The sequence below is a fragment of the Mobula birostris genome, chromosome 11, assembly GCF_030028105.1.
Source record: "Mobula birostris isolate sMobBir1 chromosome 11, sMobBir1.hap1, whole genome shotgun sequence".
NCBI lineage: Eukaryota > Metazoa > Chordata > Chondrichthyes > Myliobatiformes > Myliobatidae > Mobula > Mobula birostris.
Window position 1 is genome coordinate 107,907,654 of NC_092380.1, and position 12,570 is coordinate 107,920,223.

Sequence of the window (12,570 nt, forward strand, 5' to 3'; positions counted from 1 at the left end):
TCTCACGTATTAAAGTTGTCTTTAACCGAGTGGATTTTAATTACAGAAATTTCTTTTGATATCAGAAAACGATTGCTGTGTGTTAAAGTTTGTACTTTACAATTCGGCCTTTTTCTACTTATATGTTACATGTTTCTTAATTCTTTTCAACGTGTTCGACCAGTGGAAATATTTAAAGTTAGGTTTGTGGAGTTTCCACGGTTGTGACACTGCCTATTTAACGCATATTTTTTTTATTACTAATAGAGCACTATAAACAAGCCACGTGGGACACTGGTGTAACAATCCAACATGCAGAACAGTAAGTGAGGCTACGCCAACCTATATCAATCACCAAATAAATATCAGCTGTTGATGTACATGCCAAGAACAGGCCGTTCTTCTTGTAATTCAAAGGTTAAAGACAAATATGCGGCTTCTATGATTAATGGTAATTGTATAAAAATCTGCAAGACAGACCCTGGCTATCAGTTTTTAGCTTTAGTAGGTAAACATTGCTGACTATCTGCAAGTGACCGTGTGTGAATGGTACTAGCTACCCACTGTCCATGTGTGCATAGTTAGCCTAAAAAAATTGCTTTCTTAATTAACTAACTAGTGGAATAGAAACTGATACTCGATCACGTCAGTTGTCTGCGATTCCTTATTTTGTAAGGACACTTGATATACGTAGCTCTCATTTTCTTGAACTCTACGATGGGGTTAAGTTGGAAGCTTCAAATGCCTGTGCGCTCTTTGTTCATGTCTAATCGCGGTCGCTTTCCGTCAGAATACCTATAATATTTAATACCGAGCGTTTGCTCCAAATTTACATCCCCTCCCGCCAAGACAACCTCCTAGCATTTCCGTTTATGGGAAATTATATCAATTGCTTAAGTAAGTGAAAGGCTCCAAAAAGTGCCATCAAAATAACCGCTGATCGAGAAGGTGTAAATATAAACTCGGAACACTTTTTTTGTTAATCTTAATGGGATTAATTGAAATGGGATGTGTGTGTATTATCGAGTAAACTGTTGTGCGAATCGCTGAGTAGATATCATTCGGGTGAAGCCTGTAGTTTGTCTAAAGGTCGCGTTGGGCTCTGCGGGCTTTGTACTAATAACTCCTGGGTGTATATGCTGCCTAACATCCAAATTGTCACCATATGTTTTCGTATTAGATGACTTGCAATGGAATACAGGGCGCATAATCATTGCCACTGGGCGATTGCTTCCCGTCTAAGCACAGGGATTAATACCGTGATTAAGATACGCATTTAAAAAATCTGTACAGTTTGTACCAACGGTACGATTCTATATTGCGCTCTTTTAAAAATTTAAACCCGGAAATTAGCAGGTGGAGTGATTGTGTGTGTGTGTGTGTGTGTGTGTGTGTGTGTGTGTGTGTGTGTGTGTGTGTGTGTGTTTGGGGGAGGGGGAGGGGATTGGATGGGGAATTGCAAAGGCCTTTGGTATTAGTTAGTCAGTGTAAGGTATACCACTTAATATACAGAGAGTCTTAGGATGGGGAACTGGATACTCCCTCATTATGCTGGGCGCCAGTAGCCCAGGTAGATGAGGTGCCGGGTTTGTTTAGAAGATTCACACCTATTGCTGTTCTTTGATAATGCCATACTTCTTTCACACGTGGTGTTCTGGTTGGTTGTGCGGTTTAAGAATATATATTTTTTTTGTTGGTTGTTGTTAATTACTGATGACATAGTTAAAACACTGGTACATCAGACATGCGTGAAAACAGTATCGAAGGTCCATTACCCTTTAACAGATTTCCCAAAGAAAATTGCACTATTATTCCTAAATTTGATTTTTTTAAAAGTTTTCTCGGACATAGGACTAGATATAAAGTAGAATTTTGTTCCTAATATATATAGGAATATAATTGTTAAAACACGTAAGGCAGACAAAGGACTAGAAATGCGTATTGTATCTAATTGTATAGAAGAAATAAGTCTCATTATATTTGCTCTTAAAAGATATCAAGTGGTTTGTGCACCTTAAGACTATATTGAATTAAGTAGGGCGCGCGTCCCCGGCATCGTGATCGCGCCTTGCCCCAAAGCAACTTTAAAATGAAGCCTTCCTTTAAGGGTAATGAGTACGGAGCAATACGCTATGAATGGTATACAAATGCGGACAGAAAGGGTCGTTTTATCATGATACTATTTGTCGTGACGATGCGATTTTCAAAGTGGAACCGTGTCATAAAGTGACATGCCTGCCACAAGTGTTTGCGACTGATCTTTTCAATTATCCTTCCGTGCGCTATCCAGGGATACTTCCGCTTATTTCTAGAAATTAAGCTCAAAGTTGACGTGCAGCTAGCTTGATTTTGGAGGCAAATGTCAGCAAAGCTCATCGTTTTCCCTCCTATACTCAGAGCTTATTTATGGCTAAGTGGCCGGCCTTTCTGGAGCCAATTTAGCAGACGTTCCTAGGGAGAGGAGAACAGGTTCTACATGAGCTTTCTCCAGGGACACGGTCGCAGAATGAGATTCAGGTTCGGAGTCTTCGCCAGTTTACAATCGCTGCCCATTTTCTGTTTGTTTGATAAGCAAACGGAATGGCTTGCGTTCGGAGCACGAACATCCGTTGTAGTTTCGAGGAATTGATGAATTATTTGCCACGTTGACTCGAGATGAATTTGCAGACAGAGCATGCGGTGAATTGTTCGATTTAGTGTTCTCTCGTTCGCTTTCGAGAAAACAAAATGTTAGCTTTTGTTGACTCTCTGGTTTTAATGTGGTGATTGGGTCGATTAGTCTATTGCATTTTCTTTTTCGGTTTAGGGAATCAAATCGACGCCTTCTTTGCTGATCAGCTCGTCCGATTTGATTGGCAGTTTTTGTGTTTAGAACGAAAGAGCGCGTTTATAGGTCAGTTTTGTTTTGCAATTGGGATCTCCGGCGGGATTAACCAAGGCCGGTGAGAACGGCGAACTTTGCTGAATGTTTTCCCCCCTTCGACTCGGCGGTTGAATATGTTCGCTGTTGCTTTACCCCTAGGTCACAGTGGAGTGAACCAGCTCGGCGGTGTGTTTGTTAATGGTCGACCACTGCCTGATTCGACACGACAAAAAATTGTGGAACTTGCCCACAGTGGGGCTAGACCTTGCGATATCTCAAGGATCCTCCAGGTAAACATTATAGCCGCCGTAGTTTTATGTATGTCATTTCATATCGATCTATAATGCATGCAAGATGTCATAGTGTTACGATTGCATATGTAATCAGATTATTAATACAATTTTTAGAAAGGGGTTTTCTACAATCCAAAAATGCTTCCTACAAATTACATTCGTACCTTCAAAGCAATTTCTTTACGAATTGGCAAACAAAAAAGAAATTATCTTGAATTGACGGTAAAATGGTAACACCCCCTCCCCCTGCCATTTAAGGGTTTATTTTTGTATTGTAGACCCAATGTTGATGCAAAAAAAAACAAAATTAAGTTTGAAACTTTTTTTCATAACTTTGGCACGCGCCAAATTAATGCAATATTGGTACGTTTCCCTTTGCCACTTAAGGTATATTTTTGTATTGTAGAACCATACTGATGCAAAAGTCCAAGTAGTGGATAATCGAAAAGTAAGCCCAACATTGCTTAACTATATTTAAATATCTACATAAATATATATTATCAAAAAAAAGACCCATTTCACTTGTTAAACGTTCTTTAATATATTTGGTTTCTGTTTATTCGTATGTATACACTTATATAGGTGTCCAACGGTTGTGTCAGTAAGATCCTGGGCAGGTATTATGAAACGGGATCGATCAGACCTAGAGCAATCGGCGGAAGCAAGCCGAGGGTAGCGACTCCCGAGGTTGTGTCAAAGATCGCTCAGTATAAACGCGAGTGTCCGTCGATCTTCGCCTGGGAAATTCGAGACAGATTGCTCTCTGAGGGGGTCTGTACAAACGACAATATACCAAGTGTGAGTAAAACATTTAATTAACTTTTAACGGAGGGAATGGTTTATTTATTACCATTAACGAGTGCACGTTAAAAAAAACACAGTATTTGACATGGACTAATTTTTTTTAGTGTGTGTGTGATTTCATTAACAAGAGGACCAAAACCAAGGGGCTGACTAGAAAAGCCACATACGACTTCTATAAATAAAAGGATCGCTGATAAATTTTACCTCGCGGAACACTTTAAATGAACGTTTTAAAAGCCTCATTCTACAAAAGCTAAACACTCAGCGAGGTGAAGTGAAATTATTTAAATCTGGTGAAATAGTTTTGAAATGCTGATCCCAGTAATTATTTTCAAGGTTCATTTTAGATTCGGTAGTTAATGGATGGATGTGCGTAACAAGCACGTTTTAATGGAGCGGACAGAATCAATTGTTGTAGATTCAATTACAATTTTGTGCCAATTCACATGCATTAATTAAATTTGGTCAACGATGTTTGCGGTTTATTTCGTTTTGTTTTGCTAATTGACATAGATGACTGTCTAGTTTACCAGAAGACATAAGCCACAGAAGCAGAATAGGGCCATTCGGCCCATCGAGTCTGCTCGCAAGTCTTTAAGTCTGCACTTCACTTAGCCACAGCGTCCAATATGTTCTTAATATGAAACAATTTTCGTAGATCAATTGTCATTGATTAGATGGTCATAATTCCTGTATGTTAATTGTTTTCTAATTTGGTTATAAACTCCAAATTTATTTCCTTCATCTTTGATTTTCCACATCCAAACTAAGGGGTAAAAATTATTTAAGAACATTGTGGGATTCGCCTTTAGGTATCGTCGATTAACCGAGTCCTTCGCAACCTGGCTAGCGAAAAGCAGCAAATGGGAGCCGATGGAATGTATGACAAATTAAGGATGCTGAACGGTCAGACAGGTGCATGGGGTACCCGACCAGGCTGGTACCCCGGAGGCTCCGTACCAGGCCATCCAAATCAAGGTAAGGGAAACTGCACGGCCATTCTTGTAAAGGCCAGCCTTTAACAGGGCAGGTGAATAATCCAGCCTGAAGCATTTCGAAATGTACTGGATCAGAGAACTTCAACGCCAGTTATTCATCTATTTCGTTAAGATGAACTACTAAGTAGAATCGGAATCAGGTTTAATATCGCTGGCATTGGCCGTGAGGTTTATTGTTTTGCGGCAACGGTACATTGTAATACATAATAAAACTATATACAGTATATGTGAAAGTGAGATTAAATAAATAATGCAAAAAGAAACAAAAGCTAGTGAGGTACTGTACTTGGATTCATTATCCATTCAGAAATCTGATGGCGGTAGGGAAGAAGCTGTTCCAGAAACGACCCGAACCGAACAATTTAAGGAGACCTTATTCAACAGGCCTTCAATGACTAATCATTCGTTATCTATGGAATGTATTTCTTGTCTGCTTCTACTTCCAAGTTTAGGTGGAATGCAAAGATATTGCGAAAATATATTGCATTCGGGTAATCACGCGCGAAAAAAAAACCAAGAGAGGAGAAATCCGGATAATCAAGCAGCAGAAACCAAACTAAAGAATGGTCTCTGTCCCATGCTACACCTGTCCGTCCCTGAACCCGTGAATTAATTCGCACCTGGGAAGATTTTCGAAACTATCCAACCCAGATAACAGACAAATCACGCAATGACTGTTGTAATCGGTCCAACGGCGAGACCGGTCTTACTATAAATTTACGTCTGCATCGTGCCCTTTAATGGCGTAAACGCATGCCAGCGTTGAGCAGAATTATACTTTATCTTGTGCATACTCAAATTATCTTGCCCATTGTGTCTTGTACCCGTCCCTTTCTCAATTCTGGACAACTATGAAAATTAATACACGGCATAGCCCGGGACCTTAGGAGACCGAGTGAAGCGACCCCACTATTGGATTTGTATGGTCAAAGCTCTAATTTAACAGTCCTAATTTTAAAATATCATTCACCCTGTTGCAATAAATTTAAAAAAGACCTTCAATAACTAGGTTGAATTTTAATTAAACGCCTTTAAACCACATGTTTTATCTATTTTATCAATTTTTAACATCTTCAATTAGAAGCAAGTTTAAAGTGTTGTAGCGCGTATCCAATGTCGTAAATTAGAACGGGAACCGCAGTGACAGGGAGGCAAATGGGTTAAGCGACGCAGGAAAATCCCAACCAAACAGGTCAGAAGAAGGTACCAAGTTAAAATCGGTTCATTGGTGAATGGGCTATCCTTAGAATACTTCGCTGGAAGGTTAAGAGAGACAGAAATTTCAGTTATCAAGGACCAGAGGGAGAAAATGCTTAGTGCAAATTTATCTAAGGAAGCTTTTCTGTCCACATAATGACCATGTTGAGAGTGCCAGAGCGGAGCAGCTCAGAATATGAACAGCTCCCGGACCGGTCATCCAGAACAAAAAAAAATGTATATTCACATTTAGTTGCTTCTTATATAATAGTGATGTTGCAACTGTATTCCTGTGGCTAAACTGAGTTCCGACATTTGTGAAATATTGCAAGTTACAGGGATGGTTAGAGTTTACATTATTGTGTGTAACTTTCTTCGCTCGAAGCCCACTGCGTGGGTGACGTCGTTCATGTTTAAGGTTAGCCGATGTTTATTATCGCGATAGCAGCGAGATAATGTGCAGTGTAATTGGAAGTGATGTTACTCGCTAGGTTGGAGGGGAGGGTGGTTTGGGAGGGGAGGATAATGGGGGGGGGTGGCGGTGGAGGGAAGCATTTTTCTCAATCCTGTGTGTCATTAGCGAGCCTGTGAGTGACAGTCATCATGCCGGGAAGGAGGTTGTCCCGTCCACAACCTGCTTTTTGTTCACAGATTCGGCAACAGTGCGCGGAATATATTGTACAAAGGATGTTTCTGCCACACGCAAGAATTTGTTATGGGAACAATTCTGTCGCTATGTAATTGCTCATTAGAGAGCGTTTTGTTTCTCATTAAGCAACATGAATAAGCGTCTCGTTCTAGAAGACAGCTGTAGAAATGTTACACATGAGACCCCCGGACACCATATCGCACCACTTGCCAATTAGACATGTCAGCTTTCTGAGAAGCAGACAATATAAGAACGGCACTAAAAGATACACAGCAGCGGATTGCTTTCTGTAAAATATCCCCCAGCTTGTTATAGCACTCTTAATGAAGCAATCGGCGCAACTAACAAGGAATGTATTGGAACACAGGGGTGTTTGAAAAGTCCGGAGTCCAAACTTCTAAAACAACTTGAACTCGCCGCTCATCCCAGTGAGGGACAAACAAACTTTGCTGAAAAGACTGGGTAGCAGGAGACTCGGTAGTCTCCTGTTATTTCTGGCACTTCTAGATGTTAAGTGGAGGGTTGGTGGACCAGGGAAAGCAAATGTAAACGGAATATCTGGTACTTCCATTCAACGCATTTTTAATTCCGAAGGCTCTTTTTAAGCCTTCGTTTCTGTGGTATTTAGTATAGACCGGGCTAAGAATTATATGTAGGATATACTAGTTGGTGTGATTTCAATGAATTATTGGATATGGCGACTAATTTTTGAATAAATGATACTTTTAAGGCACTGCTTTCGTTTAATGCAGACTAGAAGCCAAATTGTGATCATTCTATCGGTCAAGATTGAAATCGCAAACAGGAGTCACTTCGATGCTTTATTCCGCCCTGTGATGTGTTTCCGAGCGGGGTCGGGGGGCCACAGACGCGAAGTGACTGTTAAGGCTGTCTAGATATTTTAGGTGAATTATGTTGATTGGAATCCCTAGGGATAGCTAGGAAGATCCAAACTTGTTTACTGCAATTACACGGTAATGATGTTGGCGGAGGTAGAATTTGACAGTTGCCTTAAGTATTTAGGACCGTGCAGGCCGCGGGGAGTGTCAGCCCCGGCCTTGACTGCTCTACATTCGAACCCTGGGTGACTATTTAATAAATATACTCTCCGACAGAACCTAATGGGTGACTTCGGGCCTTAAACGAATCCGCATAGCGTCTGTGTATTCAGAATTATTCCCCACACACTGTATGCTCGAGAAACCTTGTATAGTTAGAGAACCCAGCAGCGCAGAAAGATCTCATTCGGTCTCTCTCGGCTCGTAGCTTGCAGGGATAGTTTCCCCACTCAAATCCGTTTCTTTTTTTACTTTAAGCGCTGTAATGTGTGCAACGTTTATTGGAGCCTAGATAGAGTGGATGTAGAGAGGGTGTTTCCAGTAGTGTGGGAGACTAGGACCAGAGGGCATAGACTCCATGTAGAAAGACGTTCCTTTAGAACAGGGATGAGCAAGAATCTTTTTAGCCAGAGAGTGGTGGATGTGTGGAATTCGTTGTCGCAGACGGCTGTGGAGGCCAAGTCATTGGGTATTTTTAAAGCGGGTGTCAAAGGTTACGAGGAGAAGGCAAGGGAAAGAGGCTGAGAGGGGTGATAAAACAGCAATGATGGAATGGAGTAGCAGACTCGATGGGCTGAATGGCCCGATTCTGCTCCTTTGTCTTGCGGTCTTATGTTACATTACAATAACACCGATTCCAGTTCAGGGGAACTTTATCAAGGATCAACTTTATTTACCATATACATTTACATGTGTTAGGGATTTGCTGTGGTGTCTTGGCGTTACATAGAAACTGACAATATTCAATGATTATACAAAATAAAACATTATATAATACATTTAGAAGTACAGATATAGAATAAATTGTGCATAAATACCAGCACGTATTGACAGTGTAAACAGCTTTATAAAAAAGTGGTTTAAAAGTGTTTACAGTGCAGTGCCATGACTGAAGGAATAAATAGAGGAGGTGGGGGAGGCTTACTACGATGGTCGATCAGATTATCTGCCCGGGGGCAAGAAACTATTAGATGGTGTGTATTTTTTTCTTTGATTAACCCTTTAGCGCTTTCCACAAGGGAGCTTTTGGAAAAAAACAGTTTGCTGGGTGAGTAGCGTCCGCAATTATATTTTCCCTGCCGTTTGTTTTTGTCCTGGACCCATACAAGTCCTGCAGTGATGGTAGACGGCAGACAATAACCTTTTCTGCTGACCTGACAGTTCACTGTGGTTTTTGTACACTGTGAGAGGCTGTTGCACCAAACCAGACAGTAATAGCTGATGTGAGGATGCTCTCTATGATGGAGGATTGCACCATTGGCAGCGAGGTGAATTGGGATATCAGAGTCGTTGAAAGTGAGTCTTATTATTGAGAGTCCTTCATTTATTGGATTCAGCTTGTCTTCCCCTGATCCTGAGGTGTAATCACTATGTTCTCTTATACATTAAACAGAAGAGGGATTACATTACCAGTGATAGTCGGTTATCTCTCCGCACTGTTTCCAGCAGCAAAACTCCCTCCATCATCTGTTATGAGATATCATTCCCCGGGATTATCACAAAGGCTCCCCAATCATGTTGTGAAATATCATCCCGTGGGATTATCCCAAAGGCTCTCTTATCATATGTTATGAGATATCATTCCGGGGGATATTCACAAAAGATGCCCCATCATAAATTGTAAGATATCATTCCGCGGGATTATCACAGGCCAATCCAAAAGTAAATCGGCCTTAATCGCATGATCAATTTCGTTCAGAAACTTCCCTTTAGCAAAGGCAACTTGCGAGGCCAACAGAGAACCTGAAATGACAGTTCCCCTCAGGAACTGGAGTCGCCAAATAATCGGAGGAAATTCTGAATCTGACCTATTTCCCGCAACAAATGAGAGACGTAAGCAGAAAATGGAAATAATTCACCCAAAGTAACTTCGATTCACTTCCAGCTTATTAAATATTTTATAGATTATCCCTCTGGCCAATTTGTTTCCATTGGGGATTTAATATTACTTAATGTCATTTGTAGCACACGAGTGTAAAGGGGGAACGAAATAATTGTAATAGGAAGTTATTCGAATTGTTCTAATAATCTGGTGGAGGTATAGTTTGTGGCATTACATTGCCAGGCGCTTTGTGAAAAGCCAAAGAACCAAACGTTAAAATGTGAAATATATACCGATGTTATATTATTTCCTAGATACGAATTACGGTAAACAATTGCAAACGAATTTAAGTTGAGTTCAAGGCGTCTTCGTTATTTGATTTAGCCAAACCATGCATGAAATATTACGGACAGACGTTCTTAATTTCATTCGATACCTCCTTTTAAATATACAGAACAAGGGTGGGAATGGTTATTTTAATGCCCGAGTTCTAACGAATAATTCCTCTCCAGATAGCTGATCTTTGACCAAAAAAGCGACATACAGCAGATGTAGCCCTAAATAATAAGCAGGAGACCTTTAGGAATATCCACACAACTTCTTAGCGCTTCAGATCCTGCTCGTGCCGGGATGTTTGAGCAGGTTTTTAAAAGTCCATTATGCGAAGCACAAGTCAGGGGTTAGATCTCATAGAAGGAATATGGTTTCAAGACCATTTATGTCAGCCGACAGAAGGGAAAAATAATAGCAATATCGAATCTGACAATAGTTTAAGAGAGACATCTCTATCAACCCCATCCTTCAGTCTAGGGACTGCGACATTCTCCAGCGAATTAAGGGTTTAAGCATTGCTGTGACAGTTTTTTCTAATCTTTTTTTTCTTATATGGCTAAAGCCTTCTACAGGATTTAGACACTTCCCTTTCACAAGGTTTATACTAAAAGCCGGTGTGTTTCTCATCTGAGCTGTTGCGCTGAAAAGTGCCGCAATCCGTTTGCTATCTTCTTGCGTGTTTTCCGCGTGAATGATTAAGACACTGGGAAACTAAGGAATGATTTTATTTCCCAGAGCCTTATTGTAAAAAACAAATCCTAACCCCAGCGTCAGTTGGTCTAGCTGTGGGATAATGGGACACACATTTATGCTTCTATCTACGGATTAGCTCTCAGGAGTAACAGCACCAGGGACCGGGGTATTGAATTGGGTCTTTCGGAGATTTCAAACCGCCCTCCCCAAAAAGAGACATAAAAGAAAGATAACTTAATTGTCTGTCGTTTGCTGTGTGTGTATTTTAATTCCTGTACCCCCTTTATATCCAAGACAACCGAGAATAATCGGTTTATTTCTGAAGGAATTGACAATATTATTGTGCCTTACGTCACCTGTATTCAAATACAGTATAAACTGGGTATGGAGAGCTACAACACTGTTCGCGTACTTTAGAGCATGTAGATTTTGTTTGTTAAATTTGGCGACGATATAAGCTTAAATGTTGCATTCAGTTCGGACTGGGGATTGTTGTTGTTATGTTTTAATTTGAGCTTTAGCAACAGTTATTCGCCTTGATTCATCAGACTTGGTTTATAGCACTCAAGCCCATAGCTTTCGCATTGCGTTTAGAAATGACAAGAAGGAAATGCGACTGTAATGTGGAGAAGAGTAAGGCAGATCAACGGGTGCTGACCAGTTCTAGGGATCGGATATTTGGAGAAGGGCGAGGGAAAGCTAGCTATCCCCCTGAACGAAAGCGAAAAGGGGAGATCAACCCACACAAAATGCTGGAGGGACTCAGCAGGTCAGGCAGCACCTGTGGAGAGGAATAAACAGTCGACGTTTCGGGCCGAGACCCTTTATCAGGACTGGGTAGTTAAAGGGGTAAACTGCCAGAATAAGAAGGTGACGTGAGGGGAAGGAAGATGAGCTAGTTAGGTGCCAGGAAAGATCGCTGGCTGTGGTAGCGACTCTGGGTGGCTACATGGTCGGAGAGTCAAGGCAGCGGAGATCACAAAGGGGGGAGCAGTGAGAGAGGGTCTCACTGAACTCGGGTCGAAAGGGAAGATTTACATTTCTTCAGGGTAGGCATCCCTCGAAGAGACTTCGCAGTGGAGAAGCAAAATATAAACACAAGAGATTCTGCAGATTCTGCCAGAATCTCTTGTGTTTAGAAATAACCAGATCAGATGTAAAACAGACAGCCGATGGCGTGCGGGAGGAAAAATCACATAAGTCACAAATTGGCCCGGGAAAGTTGTGCAGGCGCAACACGTTGTAACTGCAGACATTGCACGGGGAAAATTACATCCACAGAAGAAGACATAAAATGGCATTGATTAGAATCGGGTAAAGCAGTCCAGAGGTTACGGAAATCGACCCAAAACATCTGGCGAGCCTCCTCAGCAGGCAAAAAAAAAGTTTTGGAGGATGTAACAATATATGTAAAAGTTTATTTTCTATTCGCCTTTTTTCCCCTCTTTTCTCGTTAACAAATAGGCTCTCATTCATACTGATGTTTCTCAAATGCTTTCGCCCATTCTGCTTCTATAGAATGTATACCCGTAAATAGGGTTGAACAGACCGGCTCACAGGACAGTGATTAATGATAGTGTCGCACAAAGGTTAACATACTTCACTGAGGAGTCTGTTGACTGTGATGCTTGTGTGACAATGCGAGGGGGACTGCCCGCCCGAAGAGAATCCTTTTGTTGCCGCCCCGCGATGACCAGCTATTGTTATTCTCGAAATTCTGCCCACGAACATTTGCCAACCTTCTGGCCCGGGACTTTAAATGATTTTCGTTCTGTGCTGGCATTGTGCGCTTGAAAGGCGATTCAAGTGTTGGCGGTCACTGCAAAAGACATTAAAAGCCGCCCATATGGTGGTCAAAAACATCGATACAATATCTATTTC

At 41.2% G+C, this 12,570-nt stretch overlaps 1 protein-coding gene across 7 annotated transcripts in view; it reads left to right on the forward strand.

Moving 5' to 3' along the window:
• The first annotated feature begins 239 nt into the window (after positions 1–239).
• LOC140205571 (paired box protein Pax-6) overlaps positions 240–12,570 on the forward strand; it is a 29,065-nt gene continuing 16,734 nt past the window's right edge. Inside the window, exons 1-5 of one of the 7 annotated variants that reach the window (XM_072273201.1) lie at positions 240–301; positions 3,002–3,132; positions 3,542–3,583; positions 3,718–3,933; positions 4,752–4,917. In XM_072273201.1, coding sequence (XP_072129302.1) covers positions 292–301; positions 3,002–3,132; positions 3,542–3,583; positions 3,718–3,933; positions 4,752–4,917 — 565 coding nt within the window. In that variant the 5' untranslated portion in view covers positions 240–291. Of the gene's footprint in view, positions 302–3,001; positions 3,133–3,541; positions 3,584–3,717; positions 3,934–4,751; positions 4,918–8,322; positions 8,326–12,570 lie in introns of all 7 variants that reach the window. The other 6 variants (XM_072273197.1, XM_072273199.1, XM_072273196.1 and 3 more) reach the window with 6 other exon arrangements.